Source organism: Gavia stellata, chromosome 8, assembly GCF_030936135.1.
Source record: "Gavia stellata isolate bGavSte3 chromosome 8, bGavSte3.hap2, whole genome shotgun sequence".
Lineage (NCBI taxonomy): Eukaryota > Metazoa > Chordata > Aves > Gaviiformes > Gaviidae > Gavia > Gavia stellata.
In genome coordinates this window covers 40,405,904-40,428,322 of record NC_082601.1, presented here as the reverse complement: position 1 = coordinate 40,428,322, position 22,419 = coordinate 40,405,904, and the positions used below count along the sequence as shown (strand labels likewise).

The window sequence follows — 22,419 nt, the reverse complement described above, 5'->3', positions numbered from 1 at the left end:
CTCCAGCACACAACCTACAACATTAGAGGCTTGGTGGGTGTCTTACTGGGCCCAGCGGGAGTTTTGCCATTGATTTCGGTGAGTCTTCCCCTGGTCTTAAGTAATAACCACTGGCTTCTTAATTTAGGGACAAAGACTCTCTTTTCTTATAGACTTGATTGCATGTTAGACTAGTTATGAGAAAAAAGCAAAGATAGCAAACAACTATCACCAATATCAGGGCTCAATCCTATCAAACCTTACTCAAGTCAGCAATCCCATCAGCTTCAATGAGAAGACACAGGCCATGAAGGGCAACCTTAGTTTTCACAGTTGCCACCTCCTAACTGAAGCCCACACGCAAGGAGACATAACAGCCCCAGCGCCAGCCTGTGCCGATGGAAGCAAACCTCCTGGCAATGCATTGGTAACAACATTTTAATAAAATGTTTCCTTTATATCTCTTTGTTAAAGCCAATACAGTACTTTCTTACCATTTTTGCAGACAGGACAACACTGTTCTGGTTCATAGACTGGGTTGACACACTCGGGAACTGCGCAGTCTGCTACAACACAGTGAACTTCATTGCTGGGCTCGCAGCGACACCATTCGCATGGCGAGGGCTAGGAACAAATCTAAAATTAGCCCATTTCCTCCCGTAGCTCACAAGTTTGCAACATTTCTATCTTGCCATAAGATAAACACATCAGCGTTTAATACCCCTTGACTGCATTCATTCATCATAGGTAACACAAATTAACCTACAGGACAAAATAGCAACATCTGAAACAGGCAACTAGAACATTAGAAAAAACCAGTGAGCATGGTATTTGTTTTCCCAGAGAGGGTGTGGAGTTTTTTAGCTTTTGTCAGACTTCAGCTCCCTTCATCAAAAAGACTGAGCTGAAGCCACTAGGTTGTACTTCTGCTCTACTCATCTGTTGTTATCTTACACATCTGGCCGGCAGCAGAGCAGGGTTTCTGGAAGATCACGAGTGGTGGTTCCTCCCAGGAAGGGAGGACAGCGTGATTTTCCAGGTCATACTCACAACTCACGTAGACCACCACTGCCAGCAAACCCCAGGCTGTCGGAAAGGTGCTGCTGGGGCAGCCTGTCCATCCACCAGCCTCTCAGTGTGCTTTCATTCCCACTTTCCAGAGCAGAGGAGAATAGTGTTTTTCTTGGAGGGGCAAAAACACTTTATTCTGTGTTTGTGCAGCACCCGCATCAGGGGTCTGTAAGTACTCCCGTAACGTAACCATGAGGTCTGGTCCTGGCCCCACTCCTGCCCATTTCAACAAGGTTTGTGAGCAACTGCCTCACACAGAATATGTGAATAATTAAGAGCCTGAATAATTCTGCTGAAGTCAGGGAGTTCTGGATTAAAGCACCCAGCTACACAGTTTCGCTTCAGCTCCATCAATTCAAACAGGAATCTCTATCTACCTCCAAATAGTAGAGAGCTGTCACTGTCTCACCCTTTGAAAAGCTGTGGAAATCTGCTGAAAAATAGAAAGGTCAGTGTTTTAAGGTTCCCAGTGTCCTTATGTGTGTGCAAGTGTGATGAAAGGATGACAACAGAGCTAAAAAAAGGAGAATAAGAGGAGAATTTGAAAGGAAAATAACTCCCTTTCAGTACCTATAGGTTCAGTACATTAACTCCCAATTCCTCAGCAACATCACTAATGCTTGAACGAGTAAATGTGGGTATTGGAAAAAATTCTGCTTTGTGTTGCATTGGTGGGAATCTGCAGCAATGGGAATTCCTCCATATTAAAAAAAAAGCAAGATGCAAAGGAAAGGAGGATTCATCCCCCTATGTTTCAGACCCCAGCGATGCGTCACTCATGTCTACAAGACAGATACAACCTGTGAGCCCTGCTTCTGGCAGGTAAAAAGCTTTTCAGTTCACCTCTAAGAAGCTCCATATGTCTTGAGTCAAATAATTTATTCCCAGGAAATACATTTCTACCTTAAAATGCACTAATTAAAGCTTCCCTTGCTTTGTCTCAGCATCTGCAGTCTATAATTCCCATCACCTCTCATTTGCTCACGGCTTTGGCAATTTAGATAAAATCAGCACTCCTCGAGCAAGGGAAGAAGTCTGTGGAGGTGGAATTCCTCTCTCTAATTATCTTTCCTCATTCAATCCTGCTTTGATTTCTGTCTGAAGCACCAAGAATCTAAATTCATTTGACTGACATTCCTTATTCAAGGCTATTTAATAAGAAGAAACAATACAGAAGAAAATAGACAGAACTATTTACTGAGGAATCAATAAGAAAATTGCTGCTTTGTTTTTACTCATTTTAATCGCTAATTATATGGAACAGTGGAACTAGATCTTGAGATTTGTGGAGGCTTTCACTGACATATCCTTCAGGACTTGTCCCCATCTTCACTACTACTGCGGCTGCAATGCTAAGAAATACGTGACGCATTTCTAGGACTACAGCCCAATCTACGGCTTAAAGATGATCAGCACAAGTAGAAGATGCCCCCGAACGACTCTGCAACTGAGTAAATGAGACATGACATATACATCTTTTGCTTTTGCGTTGTTGGTGTAACCTGAAAATGACACCGTAATAAACCACAATGTTGCTTGACACTCTGAAAGCAGCTTTTCAGGAGGGAAGAACCGCACGCGATTGAAGAAGGAAAGCACAAGGAACGAACAGCCAGCAAATGAAAAGGCTGCTTTGGCATGAACGGCAAGACTTTTCTCAGCCACTTCCTCTTCCCCATCTTACCAAGTTCAAGGTACTTGGTCTTGCCTCTAGGATCTTCCTCTGTCTATTTTGTTCTCTCGCCAGTGCCCCTTACTGTGGCTTTTACCCAGATGCTCACCTCCATGGGTGACTCCAGCCTTCCTGTCCACTTACTTTATCAATGTCTAGGTACTTTCTCCCATGGGATGTGCTTTGGGATCTGATTTGCAAACCCCTACCCTTTCAGAAAGGACTTTGCCCCAAGCACACTGATTGAGCACCTTTTTACTGTTCTCTGTGTGCTCTCCATCCCTGCTATTAATTTCCCTGGAGCTACCCTTTTTGTGGAATAACTACGGGACATTGGCCAAAAAAGTCCTCTTTATTTACATAGGCATTATGTAGAACAAGCAGTAAAATGACAAACTGGGAACCAGTGAAGAACAGGGAACCAGTAGAAGAGGTCCTGAAGTTTTGTTTCCTGATTCTTCCATCTACCTCATTTACTCTTATTTTTCTCCAGATCACAGCAGTTACTCTTTTGTGGTCAGTGGTGTTCCCACCCACATGCTGCTGCTTCGCTTGCTCTCTGTCCACTGCAAGTACCGCTCATGATTAGGAACGTTACACAGGATCCACTGGGCAACTCTGTCAATCTTTGCAAGTCCCAGAATCTGGATTTAGAGATTTATCCCCATGGAAGAGGGGCGATTTACACTTTTGTAGCCACTGAAGTTCAAACACCAGCTAGCACCAGTGCCTCAAAAGAAACTCTCATCCCTATGGAAAAACAAGGTTGAAAAAATACAGAGGGTTTCTGAAGTATGAAGGAGAGAGGACACACATCAGAGGCTATGCCATTCCCACACGGACAGTGCAAACGCTTTATTGGTGTCCCTTAAACTGATACTCTAGAAAAAGTGTTAAGATTAAAGGATCATAAAAGGCTTGGCCAGAAGATGATTTATTCACTCCACCTGTCCAAGGCAGAATAATCTTAGAAGACTCTCTAGGAAAGGATTTGTTAGGATGGATTTCAAGCGATGTTGGTGCAGAAACATTCTTCTCACTGTGGTCCAAAAGGAAAGGATGTTCAGCCATAACACGGATACATGTCCACACAACAACTGCATGGTCCCTTACTGTTCAAGGTATGTTTTAAGAAATGGACCTATCATTAAAACCAGAGGAGCAAACTGGATCCTTTTGTAGGAAGCATCAGTACAGCATTTTGACTTGGGAAAACTGGTGCAAAGCACCTGAAATTCTTTTTACCCAATTTTCACTTAAAACAGGGGTGAGAGCGCTAACCCTCAGAATTAGTGAGGAAATACGTTCTTAGATATTGTTGTCAGTGCAGGGGCCAAGTCGAGCCAAGTTGGTGGGAAGCAGATGTGGCCAACATATACCCACCACTCAAGGTCTTTTGAGAACAGATGAAGTGGGACACAGAGCACAAAGGACCTTCTCAGTCTCAGCACTGACCCTGATTCACCTCCCCTTCGGCCAGTCGCTTCAAAGAGACCAAAGAAGAACACGGAGGGGGACCCTAAACACCCCTGTTTATAACCACACCTAAGACCATGGCCCAACTTCTCTTTCTCTTCTGGACTACTGATCTCAAGGAGGCCTGTGACCCCAGGTTTGGCTGGGAGGGCAGGTTCATCCCCCTGCTTCTACCAGGGGATGGCCCCATCCTGCACAGCGGGGTGGCCGGAGGAAGGAGCCAGCACTCATCTGGTTGCATGGCTGGAAAAGCTTAATCTATGGTGCTGTCAAAGGGGAAACATCTGCAATCAATGGAGTTTGTTAACAAAGAAAGAAGGAAGGAAAATTAAAACAGAGAATAGAGAATACGCATGGCTAATAAAGATTTTATGTGCATGAGCACATAATGATAAACTTGATAGATGATATAAACAAACAAACGAAAAAGGCTGCAAAGGAAACAGAATGAAAAACATGATACACTCTGAGCAGGGGAAATTGGGAAGCCAAACAAGAAGTGGATACCGTATCTCCTAATCTTCACTCTCGTTCCCATACACACCAGCTCCCCACCATTTTCACCCTCTTTTTGGAAGCAAATGCCAGCACATGTAGGAATTATGATTGCTAACATCATGCAGATACTCCGCACAGTGATAAGGGGCTCCCTCTCTTATGGGGTTGGGCACCACGTTGGTCCTTCTTTAGTCAGCGACTAGCTTTCATAAAACCACAGAAATTTCATACCTCTGAGAGGTCTACACCTGAGGGCTCCAGCAGGCCCTCAAGTCATCCAGAAGGACCGGCGGACAGACAGAGAGATCGCATGATCAAACAATTCTTCAGGAAAATAGCCTAAAATACTAATTCTTCCCAAACTTAAGGGAGAGGTGGAGGAAAGAAAGTGGAAAATTGAATTCAAAACTCAGTGTCTAAATCTACTCTTTTATGCTTTTCTACAGCTGAAGAGATCTGATTCAAACATTTTTTTAAACCAAGGCAGCTGGTACAATCACACAAATAACCGATACAGAAAACTTCAAGCTTTTAGGCAAGATCTTGCAAGAAGCTTCTGCAAGACCTAAGCTTTACTGCATCTGAGCCATCTCATTTAGTCGCAAAAATTCTCTTGTCCCAAATACTTACTGAACCTCACCTGTTATTTCACCCTTAGCTCCTGCCTTGTCCACAACTACAGCACCCTAAGCCATGTCTCTGCTGCTCCAAACATGTCGAAGACAATGTAGATTGCCCTGCAAAAGCCTATTACTGAGTAGTAAGTATTCTTCTTGAGTGAATTGAAGAAGCATATATATGAAACATAACACTGCAGCCCTCCTCCTCCCTGCCTCCAATAAGGATTTCTCTGTCTCGACGTCTGCTTGTCAATCACTCCTAGCTGCTTCTACACAACCATCTCTAGAGAGGTGGAAAGGGAGTGATTCACCTAAGACAAATGAAAAACTCTGAAGATGACATCTGATTGATACTTTTTCTTTACCTGTTCTGTCAATCAGAAGCAATTTTCCTCAGTTTTTGCTCTGCTGTCATATTCACCAGGCTAACTGTGGTTTCCAAGTGCACTCACTTCAGTCCCGTCTATGGGCTGTCACCCAGCTCAGAAGAGATCTCAGTTTCAAGGCTGCAGTCTCCTGTGACCAGCTGCGAATAATCCAACTGGCTTCACTCAGACTCAGGGTTTGAGGCTCGCACCCCTCCAGGAGCTGGGAAAACGGTGCCCATTTTCCAAGCAGCCTTCTGAGAGCAAAGTGTTATTTGGCACCTAAGTGTTTCAAGAGCCAGTGGATCTTACATCATTAAAACAGATTATACACAGACCCGTCACTCCTTGAGACTTCCCACTCTATGAATTTAGGTGCCAGCTCCTGATTTCCTCCAGGCATGTTTAGCACAGCCGCTTCCTGAGACTTTGGACCTCTCCGCACCTTTTCAAGAAAAGATTTTGAATTGCGCGGTACTTTTGTTGTACCTGAGTTTTCAGCCTCATGGAAGTGGTTTTCATCTTTGTTGGAGCGAGCGTACAAGCTGCTCAAAGCTACTGCAAATTCTTGCAATTGCTCTCTAGTCATCTCTTCTGAGATCAAGTTATCAGGATTTATGGGGCGGCTCTCTTCCCCCTCCTTCCTACACTCCCCAGCTGAGCTTGAAGAGGGTATTGGTACAAGAATGTCTCATCATCCCATACTCGAAGACTTCATCTCATTGAGAAGGACCCACGAAGTGGTCTCATAAAGACCACGTCCTCGTGCTGTCTGACTATTGCACAACAGCCCTTCATCAATAATACACAGCTACTAGCAAACAACTAGAGAGCAATACCAACTTTACAGCTATTATATCACAATACTTGACGTTTCTTTTGAGGAAGGAAAAAAAGCTTCATGTAAGTGTTTACAACCATTTAATCATGTTACAATAGACACATACTGATCATCATGCAGGGGCTGTTCAAGTTAGTAGAAGACAATCTAAGTGTTTCCACTGAGTTGAATAGACCTGCTGTTGGGGCCTGTGATGCTTTTCACAGTCAAATAGGTATATTTACAAAATGGGCAGAATAACTGGAGAAATCTGCTTGGTTGACTGGAATTTGAAGTGGTGTATAACCGAGAAATGAAGCCAGTGGGCTTGCTTTCTGTGCCCCGCGGAAACCCAAGGATCCATCACACCAGGGCAAATGCACAGCAGATGCCAAGACTCTTGATATTACTGCAAACCTTAATCAGGCATGTTAGCTCCCGCCTCCTTTAAACACCAAAAAGGAAATGGTGCATAAGTATATGCCTTTTCTAGATTATATTGCAAAGGGAAAAAATGCTTTTCGTGGTAGTTTTACTGAATAAGGAGTTGCAATGCTTTCTCCCCCTTGAGAACATGTCAGAAAAAGAAGTGCAAATGCCTTAAAAAGGAGATGCCATCATCTCCATTTCTACTGATGTCAAGGTGGTTTTGAATACAATGGCTCTAACCTGGTACTTCTGCACACATTTGTCAGTACCTTGCCTTAGATTCGGATCCACTAGCTGTATCCACATGCACCTCCTACCTACATGTCCCCGGGAAGGACTGGATGTGTCCCATCCCCTGCGAGTGCTGCACTCCGAGGAAAGCAAAGCTGAAAATCATCGCTGCTGCCAATCTCTCCATCTTTTAGTTTTGAAGAGACTGTGTGCCAGCACTCATTCGGATAATCACATTCAGTCTCTCCCCTCAGACAGGCTCGACTGATACCATCCTGTTCTATGCAGATAAAACAGCACGAAAAGCTGAGCGATGTAAAATGAAGTCTGTCAAATTGGGCACTTACATCTTAAGAGTAGCTGTAACTTTTAATGACACCAAGGACAATGGCAATTCTGATGGAAATGATTTTTGTAGCTACAGTTTCAGGTGGTGAATTTATTGGCAGGAAGCAAGAAAGGGAAGAAAGTTAAAACGGACCTGATGAATAAAATCAGAGGCAAAAATGGTTTCCGCATTAGGGCTGAGGTGGGAAGTCATAAACCAGGGGAGATGAATAAAAAAGAAACCGGGATAGCATTCATCGAAGATACGCCTGGAGTCGAAATTAGAATCATTTTCATTGTTATTGAAATTGCCGGTGATTTCAGGCAGATTAGCAGGAGATTGCAGGAAAGTTCAGGGAAAGCTTTCAACTGAGGAATTCTGCAGGTGCCAAACTGGAGAACGGGCTAGCTAGCGAGTCCCACCTGAAGGTGAGATGGAAATCAGCCCGTTTCTCTTCAGGGCTGCTCACTTTGCCTTCATTATTAGCAGTGCATACACAACTGTCTAAATGGTGTTAAAAGTTTGGTAAATGGCTCTTTTTTCTGTGGGTCTGATAATAGAAGCACTTGCACGGGGCAAAAATTTCACTGATTTTTGTCACTTATTTCAAAAAGAAATCATCCATTCAGCCAGTGGAGACCCAGTATCAATTACGCTACGGAAATCGTAATGACTTGGATTTTCCATAGGTGGAAAGTTGCTCAAATAAACAATCCAGTGAGTGATTATTAGACGAGCACAACCACTGAAAACACCATCAGGCTGCAAATGATTTTGCAACAGGAAAAAAGTACTAAGTCATTAGATAATTTATTTGCAGTGAAAAACTGGAGCTGTATCCTACTTACATGGAGCACTAGCAATACAAATGAACTGTGCCATCCAAAAATTGAAAAATGCCTGCACCATACTGCAGATCGGCTAAAACAAGCAACTGGCTTCCAAGAAGCAGCAGAAGTGGATGCTGAGATCCTGTATTTCTACGGGAGCCCCCAACACGCACACAAGCATTACTAATGTAAGACTGACAAATTTCTCACTCAACTGAACGGACAACAGAGACACAAATACATTACTGAAAACATTTTCTACCAATGGTGACTCCATCCTATACTCAAAGCAGCCCCATCCCAAGGAGGCAGAAGACGACTTGCCTATTTTCTTAGCCTACAGATGCTGCAGCTCGCCAACCAAAGGTCGATTTTAGTTACCCCTAACTGCTGCTCGTCTATTCACAGCTACAAGAGTCTTTCCAGCAAGCTGGAGACCAGGCTTGGATTCTGGAGATGGAAAGGCATAAAGATGCTGTAATCCCCCCAGGTCATGTATACCTCTCCTCCCCTCAGCCCGAGACCGTGCCTGTCCATACCTGGAAAAAACATTATCCTTCTCATCCTTTCGTAAAAATTCCTGGGGAGCTACTGCAGATCAGTAAGCCAGATGAGGGAGAGAAGCACAGAAGATATGCCTCCTCATAGGCATCCTGGCCTCACATCTAATGATTCACGATTTTGATGGCATTAGGAGCTTTGTACTCATAGATTTGCTATGTGCAACACAACTTGATGGGTTTAAAAGGCTTCTGGAGCCACGTCTGGGTCTGAAGAGTGACTCCTCCATTAGCTGATGAGAGAGACAACCTTGAGCCCAGCCCTGGCCCTCTTTCCATGGGACCTGCGTATCTGCAGTCTCACAGTTGTTCTTCTCCCCCGAGAGCAGCAGTGGAACTTTCCATACCCAACATGACTCCGCACTTTTTTTTGTAAGAACGCTCTCTTTGCTTTGATACATGTCTCATTTTACTCCTTACAATAGTTGCACCTCGCCTGCCCTGGGGCTGAGGGGACTGGAGGTCTCTATCACTTCGGTGATAATTTTTCTGACTGTATTACACTAGGTTTTTTAGTTCAGACATGCCCAGTGCACAGGGACCAGGACTCCTTTGAAAGGTTACAGACATGACAGATGGGACTGTGGCTCCAACATGTGATGCGCAGCCCCGTTTGGACACAGACAAAATGTTTGTGTGCGCTTCACATTTGTTAAGTTCCTTTTAATATCAATAGGGAAAGCAAGCCCAGCTGGCAGCTCCCTGCTCTCCATTCCCTCCCTGTCGGCTCTTGCAATGAAGGAGCCTCGTCTAGGACAAAGCCTCCTGGGGCAGGGAGAAAGAACCAAGGACCTGGTCAGAAAGGTGATCCCTTTTACATGTGTTTTCCCTACACCTGAATCTCCTGTTTCCTTCTTCATTCACGCTGAAAGATGGGAGAAGGTGGTGAGATCAGCTCTATGTACTGATAAAATACTGAATTCGTATTAAGGAGGTAGGTATAACATAACCAGCCATCACTGGGGAGGAGATTTGGACCTTGGGCCCATTCCTTCTCCTGCAGTTTTCTGTCTGGATCGTCAGATGCACTTTCCACAGCCGCAATACAGGTCAGGTAGATTTACACCAGTGAGGGATTTGGCCCTGTAACTCTTTTACTCACAAGATACCCAGACGATGGCTGTTCAGCCGAATTGAATACAATCTTTGGGGTCAGTCTGCTTTGTCTGAAGACAAGCTCCGTGTCCCCACGCAGCTCAGGCAGCTGGAAATAATCACCTTGGCGGGTGACTCCTGGCTGGGTCACGGCAGTCAAGGGAAGGTGTGAGCTCCTCTTGCTGTAGGCCCCACACTGCAGATTTCAGTGCTGCATCACCCTCACACTTAGTGTTTCGCACAGTTTTGCACCTCTTGTGCCCTAAGGAAGCTGGTCCCGCCCCCCTGGTACTTCAGTGTGAGTTCCTGCATCCCACCAGCACACCAATACGCTCCCTCATTCGCCCCGAAGGAGCCGCTCCTTCCTGAATGCTTTGCTCTTGCTCACCTCTGCCGAGCTCAGGATTCCCTCCAGCATCGGAGCTGGAGACAAGAGCTCATTACTGATCTCCATTAACACGCTCTGTTGCTGTATCGCCTTTTTCTCCTCCCAAGGAAAGACACGGTGGCTGAACTCAAGTCTCCGTCCAAGGAGTGGTTAGGAGCGGACTTGCTTTATTCCTTTACATTGCTGAGGGTAGAGGAGCTCAAGGGTGCTGAGCGCCCACGATTACATCTACACGCACATCCCCTTCTCCTTCGCTGTCTCCAGGCCCTGCTTCAAAACCCCGTCCTGCCAAGCAGCGAGCTGTGGTTGCACCAGCGCGTTAACGTCACGTGGCTGCCTGGGTTTGCTCTGGGTTTGCTTTCCTTTGCTCCTGGGCTTTGACACTGGTCCTGTTTCCATTGCATGTTGAGAGTTGGAGAGGGGCAAACACATCGTATCAAATACTGACTTGTTCCTGGTTGCTTTTTCTCTCTCATTCTCCATTATCTGTACTTTTTTGCTAGCCTAGCCTAACTGTTTACTTTCTGGCAGCTGGGAAGGCAGATCAGGCTTCATGGGAGCTCCCTCAGGCAAATCCTTCCCTCAGGTCAGCATAATGCGAACTCTGCAGAGGAGTATCTAACTGGTACCGAACTTAACACCAGTGTAACATCCCAATGGGCCACCTGTGATCCATGGAGCCGCAGCGGTTCATAGCAGTGGAGAACCTGCCCCACAGAATAAAGCAGCTCTTTACTAGCTGGCACTATGGAGAAGGCGTTTTCCAAATTCTCCCGTCTGCCCCTTGTATCCAGTTGCCATCGCTTAAACCCTCAGGAGAGAAGCCAGCAGGGTCCGGGAGGTTTCCGTCCCTCAGGTGATGTTATCACATTTGGGATGAGCACAAGCTGGGAAGGACATGAAATGAAAATGGGTTCGAATGGGTTATCTGTGACGAGAGAATACGCTGGGGCCTGCTAACACAGGGAGCACACTGGGTTAACCCGCAGTCAGAAAGGTTTTCCTGCCCGGGATGAGCACAGTTAACAGGCGGAGAGACTCCCTGCTTTGAGGAGCTGCTTCAAACCCTAATGCTCCTCCAAGCATACCGATTTTATAATTCCCAAAGAATTACCTCTGAACTGTACCACAGAACAAAGGGTAAGGAAGCCTAATGCTACATGTATTTTTATTTTGCAACTAGACTGAGCGTTGTCACTACAGGACTTATCTAATTATAGTCTTAGAAACAATAACTAGGATAATTAGCTAATTGAGCATTACTTCTAATGAACACAATTCTGCATAAAGCACATCCCAGTAGCAACAAACACACACCTGCACTTCCCCTCGCTCTGGTAGGAAACAGTTGTCTATAAAACTTCTTGCCAATGATCTGTCAACATTTTTACAGACGACATCCTTCTTCGCAAGCTGACGACCTGAGGACCTCACGCTCACCAGCCCTAGAGCAACATCTCTGTGACAGAGCTGGACTTAGCTTGGGAGAGCCAAGGGATGAGCGCTTCTCTCCTTGGCCCTGCTGAGCGTTGTCTGGCACAATAATAAAGGCTCAGACTTGATTTTACCACTCTTGGAAGGAGCTGGTAACAGTTGCATGTACTACACATCCTGGTTTCTTACCAGCACGGCTCCAGCAGCAATGGAGGGGAGAGGAAGTGCCAGAGCCTCTTCTCTGGCTGCGCAGAGATACCTCCTCTCTTTCAGTAGCCCTCTGGACAGCCCCCAATTCTGGAAGCAAGCAGAGCTGATGGGCTATTTCCTGGAGCGAGTATCTGAAATCCAAGCCACAGCTTTGGCGGTAGAAATGTTGGGCACATGTTCGTTCCGTTTACTGGAAAAACACCAATCCCTCGGGCTTGCATGTACAGGCCAAATTCTGCACCAAGCGCCCGCACCAGTGCACTGTGATTAAAACACAGGGGCTTACGCTTAGTTCCTGGTGATTTTGAATCATGCCGATGCTTGAGTTTTGGGTATCATCTATTTTAATGGGGAGCTTTCAGAGAGTATGTGTGTAGCGGAGCCGGCGCCTTTGAGCTCTGAGCTTTTGGGGCCTCCATGTATTACTGTGATCTGGGGAAAACAACAGCATGGATATTTTGTAGTCACATTCTGAATACAGCCCATCTTCACCTACTGTAATAATATACTTGTGTATAATGTAATATATATGTTATAGAATCAGTACCTAAGTACATAACATAATTTAAAAAATAGGTATCACTATAGATCAATATGTGACATGCCTATCTATTTTAGTATGTTTTCTTGGTACAAATTATGACAGAAATAGAGTAAGTCAGTAATTTCAGATTCCTTTGCATAGACATTGTCACTGTAATTTTGCCAGGAGGGAGATAATAAATCATACTTTTCCATCTGACTGATGTTCTGTTTCCCCTGTCTGATTTCAATGGCTGTATGCTATCTTCAGAGCTGGCATTGTTCATGGCTCCTTTTATTAAAGCACAGGCACGTTATTGAAATTTCTTTTGTATTATGATTTTCTAGCCGTATGTGAAATTGCAGAACACACAAGAAGAATAAAAAAAAAAAAAGCCCCATTTGTTTGAGTCATAGTAGCAAAAAAACATGCTGCACACATCTTGGAGAGAAAAATGCCAATATTAAAATCAGGACCCCATGCTGGCTTGGGTTAGTAATCAGTTTCTTGGAATTCATGAACGAAGAGCTAAAATCTACTAGTGATTTGGATGACTGGTTAGTATACTACCAAAAGGTTTTAATAATGCTGGTTCTTGCGATGATTAGCTTGCCACGATTTGAGTGCCTTCCAAGATCCACCAGGAAACCGAGCACTCATATAATAGAGGAGAAAACTCAGTAAAGATCTTTCCTTTTCTTCCCACTTTGTTTTTCTAGTGGCCTAACGAAGCTCCTCAGATTGAAGGTGCCGTATCTCTGTTCTCTCACGCCGATATAAACCACAGCATCCACAGCCCAAACCCGCAGCCGGACAGTCCGATACGCCCGGGCAGGGCTGAGGGACTCTGAGAGCAGCCCCCCCGCCACCCCAGGCACCGGACGGTTGCACACTTCTCCCCCTCACCTTCCCTTCCAACCCAGGCCTGCGACGAACTCTTGTTTTTCACCTACAGCATCATCCCGTCAGTAATGCTCCGGGAACGCCCCAAGTGTTTCATTCATATTTGATAAGGTTGCACTCCCAGGCTGGGTAAACAGTGGTCAGAACAAGGCTGTAGTTTGCACCACTTAATTTCTATTTCTGGCATGGTTCTGGGGTGGGGAATCACTTTGTGGTTTCATTGCCTCCTTCTCTCCAGTGGCAGAACAGACACACTGCATTTGAGGGACTGCGAGACGCTGGGATAGCAGCTGAATGCACTTTTGCATGTGCTAACGCCTTTTGATGAGAGGTCTTATTTCGTTAAGTTACATTGAGATAATTGCATTAATAAAACATTTTTAAAGAGCATTAACAAAGGAGAAGAAGGTGCCACTATTCCAAAGTAAAGGTTTCCATAATGAGCTGAGAATTAGTATATGATAATGTTACGCTTATATAGTCCCTCATTTATTTTGGATTCTGATTATACCCCAAAGATCCCTGTTAGAGCTGTGATCCCTACTGTGCAAAGTGCTGCTCAAGAAGACATAAAGTCAGTGAGATACAGAAGCCCTAGCTGAAGGATTACAAATGATTTGTGGACAAAAGAAAGCAATGAACTTAAGATACAGTGGCAGGAAACAGAGGAAAGAAAACTAAAGTAGAACTCCAGCAGTGAAATCCTGGCTTTTTTCAAGCCAGTGGAGATTTTGCCCAAAAATGAAACTAAAATTTCTCCTTTCATGTTTTTTTTTTTTCCCCAGTGCGGAGGCCTGCCCAGGGGCAAGGGTTGTTCTCCCATCCCTCCACCCTTGTGCTTGATGCAAGGGATCAACATTTGGGCATCATCTAGGGACTTTTTGCACAAGGATGGGTTTGGGAGTAGTGAAGGTGGAAGGAAAGAGGACAAGGAGGTGGAGAACTCATTGGGAAGGGCAGGCGGATGAAAGGCAGCAGCAGAGGTTAAGCACTGGCAGAGCCAATGGCTGGAAGAAACGTCCTTGACGTTCAGAGCTGTTTCCAAGCTCAAGTTCACAACTGCAGGCTGAAGCTGTTCTTCTGACCTGAATATTACCAGGAAGGCCAAGCTGTGATGCCAAAACCTCTCATGTTCCCACCCAAGGGATAACTCACCCAATGTCCTGCCAGGCAAACGGAGATATTTTAATGTCTGTGGCTAGAAAATTTCTGCCATTGACTTTGAGGAGCATGGCACCATGCTACCAAAAACCATGTCCCCGGGCCTCACTCTCCTGCAGGGACAGGGAGCAGTTCCTGCCTGTAGGGTTTAAAACGAAGAGACTGTTTCAAGATGTCAGCCTGACAGTCTCTTGTGAACCGATCATTCATTTCCCAGCAGTGGTAGTTTGCTACATATTCATATAGGTCCACAGAAGGTTATTCTGGATATGCCTATACTGGGTGGCAAGAGATCTAGGAAGTTCACAAGTGATTATGGACTTTTCAAATTGACAACCTAATCCTCTTCAAACAGCTCCGAACTGCGGCTACAAATATACCTTAACCACGCCGCAAACTGCGTTTCTCAAACGCGGGTAGGCATCTGCTTCTCTGTCAGCAAGTTATGCAGGAGAGTAAAAACTAATCAGCGCTTAGGAAAACTGTTGTCTCACTGACATTTGCACGATTTCTCCACAAGCTGCCAATGAACATCCATCACGCTGGCGGTACGCTGCCTCCTTAAGTTTACATAAGCTGCTGTCTGGGATCATTCATTTCAAACACAACCACGCGTACTTACAGTAACCGAGACTGCTCTCTGAGTTGTTATTTGCTTGTTTTCTCGCTCTGGGAAGAAAGGGGAGGGTTAACAACCTCCCTGAAAGATCTCTGCTAGTACAGGCGAGCACGGAGCACCTGAGACTCGGACGTCAACCTCCAGGACTGAAATCAAAACACGGCTGATGTGTGGGAGAAAAAGCAAGCTGCTAAGTGACCCCGAGAGTCCCCGTCAAACCTCTCTGGAGAGAACAGAGAGACTGTCTGAGACTTGCAGCATCCTTCACACCTTCCCTGCGGCCACCGCAGCTGCCCATCACCCCCCGTTCGCCTCCGAGAGGGACCGGAGGAGACCTGAGAGACCAGATTCGAGGCCAACAAGGAGACAAGTGGAAAATGAGATTGGGAAAGAGATAGAGGGATCCCAGTAAAAGCCACCAGACCTCCCCTTTCTCCCGCGTACTGCTCCACGGGAGTCAAAATCCTGGACACCAGGCAGCAACCTACATATTAAACATGTTTGGGTCGGATCTTGATTCACATTAGGGAGGCCGCGCTGACCTTTTCTGCAAGGATTTCCCGGTGGAACCGCAGCCTCAGCTGAAGTTGGGAACAAGTCCCAGGCAAACCAAGGGGATGAGGCAGGCTCCGTATGGGCAGCTGGGGCTCACAACCCACAAAGAGCTCCCAGGACCCGTAACAGAGCTATGAAGATGCTACATGGGCTTACTAAACCATCTGTCAGAGACACAAGGTTTTACAAAAGGATACAAGAAAAACTACTAATGGGTTTAGATTTACAACTGAACTTCAGTTCAGCATTTCATTTGTACATGTTAACGACTCAGGGGCACAAGCATAAACATTTGGACAGCTGTCTAAGCTAGATGGCTTGTTGTCGTGTTTGTATTTTGCGTTTATGATTGTTATGAGTCAAAAAAAACAGAGGTACAAGATCAGTTCCCTAGAAGAAAGCTAAATATTCCAGAAATGGGTCTTTATAACTACTCTTTTACCCTGAGATAGTCACAGTTACTGCCAGTGGTGAGAAAAAAAAAGATTCAATCGCATTTAGATTTCTCACCCCAAACCTAAAGAGAAACCTAGAAACAAGACAGGAAAATTCTCCCAAATGGAAACCTCTCACAGATGTTGGTATCCTAGAGAGAGAAAAAAAGTAAGTCCTGATTTGTGAAAGATCAGGCAGCTGAAATCTCTACAAGATAAGTCAGTCCTGGTAATACTTCCAGAGCAAGTATGAATGTTTGTGTGCACACACAGACACACACTTGCAAAAGATTTTTAAATGGAGGCTCATTTCAGCTGTAACCAAGCAGTGACGAGCCTTCTACGGATGACGATTTAACAAAAATAGATCAAGTGGGTAAAAGAGTTATGAGTCCACATAAAACAATGGCTCCGTTCCTATTGAAAGCAGTCTGGTTCCAGTCAGAACGGCTGGAGAAAGCCTCTCCTCTTTGGCAAAGACAGACTTCAGTGTGTGTGGAATGGACTTGAGAAAGTTTGCAGACCTTACAAATTCAACAGGATGAGGAAAGAGCACAGCTCAGAGCCTACAAAACCTATGGACCACTCAGAACTTCTGTGGAGATAGCAAATAAAATCTTTGTTCAGTTGCAGTAAACACCAAAATGCTCGGATGCATCAGTGAAGTCAAGATTTCACTTCATAGCAGCAGTGTCCTGCATCTGGAAGTTCTGTCTTTCCTAGAGCATTTATAATCTCGTAGTTCACGGGTGCTCCTTTTTTTTCCCCAAAACACCCCCGGAAGCGCACCGTAATCTTCTGTTGCCTGAACCTCTTCCGCTACTCAGAGGAAAAAAAGAGTTTCACTATTTATTCTAGGTAAACACAGAGATTCCCCAAAAATCGGTTTCTGCCTTATTCCACAAGGTATCGAGCTCTCAGCAAAACACAGCTCCAGGTCAAGAGCTCAACTGTCAACTAAATTAAGTCTGAAGGATCTCACATTAGTCATGGACTGAAGGTTACCGCGTGCGAGAGTGATGTGACACCATCTACTTTGTGTTTCTCAGAGGATACTGGAACTTTGCTTTCCACACAACACCCCACAGTTGTTGAACACAGCAAACAATGAACCAGATTGCTCTAACTCCCTCTAACAGCCTCTCTCCCTTAAATTCTGTTTCTCCATCCTTTAATCTGCTATCAGGGTGAAATTATTTCTTTCAGGAAAAGTGGTTAGTACTTTTGTATTTCATTCACATGCAAAAGATACTTTAATGAGAAGATCCATCTCATTATTCTCCCACTGAAATCTCTCCAGAAAGAGTCCTTATAACTTTCAGGTAAGAACCTGAGCATGTGGCAAAGTTACAGGTAGGTGGGACACTTCTTCACCTGACAACACAGCAGGCAACATGGGACCACTGAAGCATGGCAGTGGCATGGAGTTGGGTTAGGCCTTCCTATGGCAAGAAGAAACTTCTTTAAGCAGTTCTCAAAGTCAGCATCTTCACATTCCTCAGCAAAGCAAAGCTGAGAACAGGCTGGTCAGGAGGGCTCTCAAGGAGATGGTCCTCATGTATTTGTTTTGCCTTGTGACTATGACATTAAACTGACTTGCCCATACCGTGTGATTGCAGTTACAGATGGACAGAAAAAGATGAACGTAAACATAAAAGGAACAAAATACTACCTTCACTGAAAACGACAGTATCTGGGAAAAAGGAAATTGTCATCTGTGTTACTAAGAACTTGTGAAGTACAGAGACCTATATGGAAGTATTTTCATTGTGAGAAAAGAAAATAAATTGGCAAGTGAGATTGGGCATACAGCCACGAAGAGTTACAGGCTGTCGTTAATTATAGAGGTACGAATCTTAAAGCCATGTGACCTGGGAGAACAAACTCGCGTATCCCTCCCTATTGCCTTTGCAGACCCTTTTCTTCATTGTGAAATGCTATTTTCCTTAGCAGAATTGAAAACAGGCAATCAAACTCATTAGAATGAGAGATGCAGGTTGTGTAAAGGGTAATGGCTTTGGAAAATGTGGTCTTATTTTTAAGATATATTCCAGAAGGATTTCTTTACAACATTCCTAATAGGAACTCAACCATTACAATTAAACCCCATACTTCTCATTACTTGAGATGGTCATCTGCCTAGAAATTCATCTTCTTCCATTCTAGACAGCCTTATCACAGCTGAAATTGAAATATTAAATATAGCTTGCAATCTACTTACTTGCATTCTCATACAGTTATGAGTAACAACTCTCAGTAGCATGCCATCAATTTTTGCTATCCAAATTGGAAAAGGGGTTCTTAAAATGCACTCAGTATTGGTTTACCCCCATTTTTACAGACACCATTGGTAGTCCAACCTGATTCATGCTATGAGCAAAGAAGGAGTTTGGCCAGAGTAGCAGGTAACAGAGGGCTGGCATTTCACACGGGGACTTTGCCTGACCGTTGGCCCTCACTTGGTACACGTGAGGGAGGAGGTGGCAGCTTTCACATTAACCAGACCTGCATCAAAGCTAAAAGGGTCTTCAGCTTTAGCACCAACTAACCACAGTGAGAAAATACTGAGTGCTTTTGAGAGCCCCCAAAAGAAATACAATTCCTATAGCGCACTAATATTAAATACTGAAGAAAAGGTTTCATACCTTAAATTCCTCCAAGATTTTGTAATTTTTCCCATGATATTCACAAAAATTTTTCACTTCTTTGCATTCTGGACAGCATCCATTGTGTTCCACTTTTGTACACTTTGGGTGGATCTTAGGGCATTCTGGTTGATCGCAAACAGGTCCATCCTCAGTACAGACACAGGGACAGTTGGAATGTCCCGGGAAAAAACGTTCCCCCAGTTTGTACACAAAGCCACTGTCATCCACACAGCCCTTCCCTCGGTAGTCATCAAAGATCAGATTGTCATTACTGGAGGTCTGGTCCCCTTCATCGGCGGGGTAGTCTTCATGATTGATGGCAGCTGGAGTGACCAAAGCAGGGATTACAAACAGAAGTATCCAGGCTTCATGGATGTGAAGAGCCATCCCCCTCCTCAGCTTCTCCATGGGATCTCAATGCCAGTTAGAAACAGCTGCTTCCATAGGGAGACCAGTGTTGTGGTCTGAAAACAAATATTTTAAAGTGAGAACAAACTCAAAATTCTAAGGAATACTGACTTCTGAAGGCCGTACTTTCAACCAGCACCCAAGAATAAATCACTGCTTTCAAACTGCACAGATCACTATCGCTGTTTCATTTGAATTAAGCCTCTTCGTAATTATTATTAAAGAGAATAAAGCCTACGAAATGCATAAATTAGACACACGTGCCCATGAGCATATGCCCACAAAACCTCTACAGAAATGGTGGCTCACAGAATCATTTAATTTTTACTTTCCTCATTCGTGCAGTTGAGTTTTCTGATGCACCAGAAGTTAAACTAGCTGCCCAAAACCACATGGTGATGGGCAGCTCAGAGGGACTTGAACCCAAGTTTGAGCACAGTCTTAACCTCTTGCTGCAGCCACTGTCCCTCCGCGCTACGTACGGTGCACAGCCCGCTTCATTAAACTGGGGTGGGAAACCTGAGCTGAAAAATGAGATAAGCATACTCTGTAAGTAGATCTGCACCCAATATGAAAAGTGGTGCTGGGCTGTACTTGGTCTGCGGGAGGTGGAATAGTAGAGAATTTTTTATATGGCATTTCTGAAGAAGGGCTACCTGGGCTACCAACACAGCCCAGCCTGCGGCAGGGCCGTATAATCCCGACAGAAGCAAAGACATCATTCACCTTCTGCATTATTCAGCATTTCAGTAATTCCCAGAGAGAAACGCAGAGAGCAGGATGTTAAATGTCTGTGTAATGCATGCAGCCGCTGAAATGGGTTTGTCTGATTAAGCCGGAGCCTTCCTAAAACTTTGGGAGCGATGCAGAATGGCCCAACCTTTGCAGAGCTCTGCTTAAGCAGTCGAACTGAGGACCTACCCAGAGAGGGAGAGGAGCTTTGCACTGTCCCCAGCAGACTCAGCTCCAGGGGACGGCTCTGTGTGTGTGTGTCTTGGGTGTGCTACCGGCTGCCCGCGGTGCCACATCACTGCCACCAACACCCCGTCCTGCCCGCACACTAGCCAACAGCCGGTGCAACCCCAGCAGCAAAATGGGTTCTGACCTCTCTTAAGAGAACTGGGCAAAGTATTAAGGAAACTTTTAAATGAGATGAAATATTAGCATTACACGGATTGAGAACGATGGAGGCAGTTGCTGGCACACACCAAAAATGGGTTGTTTGGATGTGTGTGTCACTCCTTCCCTTCCTCCGTTCCCATGGTGTGCACACACCGATACACACACAGTATGTACAAACATGCATTAACCTACACACACAGGCAAACACGTACCGCCCCCCCCCACCCCCCCACCCCTGGAGGTATTTTTTATGTATTGGGATTTTTGGTGGACTGCAGATGTTCAGCAATTAATTCTCCCTTAATTGAAGCAAAAAAGCAGCAGCAGGAGGAGAAAGCTTTAATCCTTGAAAAGCAGCTAAGGGATCCTGTTGACAAAGCAGTTTTTCCAAAGCCACAACAGAGGGAGACACCGGATATTACACAAGCTTTATCAAATTCAAAAGATATCTTCTTAATTGAAGTACTAGCTACGTTTCCATCGCCAGGACTATGCACCGTGTTACTACTACCAGCAGGATCTATTGTAACGTTGTTTGGGAATCGGGTGATTCATGCAGGTAGGGCTGCTTTACGGATCTACAGAGCAGAGAATCTTGCTCGCCTAAATGCTACAGGTAGATTGCAATATTGCAGATCGGCGGGCATTTAGGGGGAAAAAAAAAAAGCAGAAGCAAATGAAGTAATTCATGTCTGAGGAAATGTGAAACAATCGAGAGAATCTGTTGAAGTTTGATGAGGAAGCTCTCCAAATTATATAAAAATAAAGTTCTCCAAAGATCATAAATATAGTGCTGTAGCACTATATTTTGCTACAGCATCTGCGATGTCCCACAGCAACTCACAAGCGCTCGGCTCAGCGGCGATCCTGGAAATCAGACAGACTGCAGACGTCTTGCACGGACAGATTTCAACAAGTAAACAAATGCTGCTCAGCTCAGAATTAGTTTACAGCTGAACTTTCTCATCATTTCTCATCGTGAGAGAGGCCAGGATCGTAGGTAAGTCTCGGAGTAAAACGTTTCCATCCGCCTTCCCTCGCCCCCAGTGAATAATTGACACTTACCTGATCAGGCTCGATCTGAAAGCTGGAAGGGGTCACAGGCCAACATGGACTAAAAGGTTAGAAACAGATTAGTGAAAGCAGGTCCTCCTAATCACATTTTCAGTGTCGACTCACGGACAATCCCTTTTCCTCCACCTCCCATCGCAAAACACGGGCAAGCGGCAGCCCGGCAACCACAACATGAGAATCAAGCTTTAACCCGGGGCTCGGGATTCAGAGCCAGCAGCGGCGAGGCGGTCCAGAGGCAGGGATGCCGCGGCGAGCCCCCGGTGCCAGCAGCACAGTCATCGCGGCGAACTTGGGCTGGATTTCCTCCGGTCTCGGGGCGGGGGGGGGGCGAGAGAAAAAACCAGATCTATCCCCTCCCTATGCCCAGCGGATCTCTTGCGATTCAGGATTTGCCACGGCGGGGGAGGGGGGGGAGAGGGGGCTGGTTAGGCTGTAGGCAGGCGGGAGAGGGAGGGCGGAGGAGCCCCGCGGCCGGCGGGCGGGCGGGCAGCCCCCGCGGCGGGCCCCGCTCCCCTGCGGGGACTCCCCGGCCCGGGGGGCGGGCATGCCCGCGCCGGGCCGCGCAGCTCCGCGCTCCCTGCCTATTATTAGTAGAATTAATTTTTTTGCGGGGGGGGGGGGGGAAAGGGGGCGGAGGGGGGGGGAATAATCCAGCGGCGGAGCGCTCAGGCGCCGCGGGCCTCAGCGCGGGCGTGCCATGGCGCGGAGCGGCGCGCTTCCCCCGCGGGCGGCGGGCTTTCCGCGGGGCGCCGCGCTGCCGCCGCGCTCCCGCCCAGGCCGCCGCGGCGCGTCCCGGCGAGCGGCGCTCCCCCGCCCGCAGCCCCCCGCGGCTGCGGCCGCCGCCGGTTGGGGCGCCGGTTCCCCTCAGCGCCGCTCGGCCCGACTCCGGCTCCCTCCTGCTGCCCCGGCGGCGGCCGGAGCGTTTGCTGCAGGGGAAGAAGCCCCCGTTGCTGCATTAGTAAAACT

General features: G+C 46.0%; 1 protein-coding gene across 1 annotated transcript in view; it reads right to left on the bottom strand.

The window, feature by feature from the left end:
- The window catches only part of VWC2L (von Willebrand factor C domain containing 2 like), a 49,818-nt gene extending 30,561 nt beyond the window's left edge, over positions 1-19,257 (bottom strand). Inside the window, exons 1-2 of the mRNA XM_009806950.2 lie at positions 18,847-19,257; positions 474-603 (exon numbers count right to left, since the gene is read on the bottom strand). Of these exons, the coding sequence (XP_009805252.1) occupies positions 474-603; positions 18,847-19,257 (541 nt within the window). The remainder of the gene's footprint in view (positions 1-473; positions 604-18,846) is intronic.
- Positions 19,258-22,419: the final 3,162 nt, after the last annotated feature.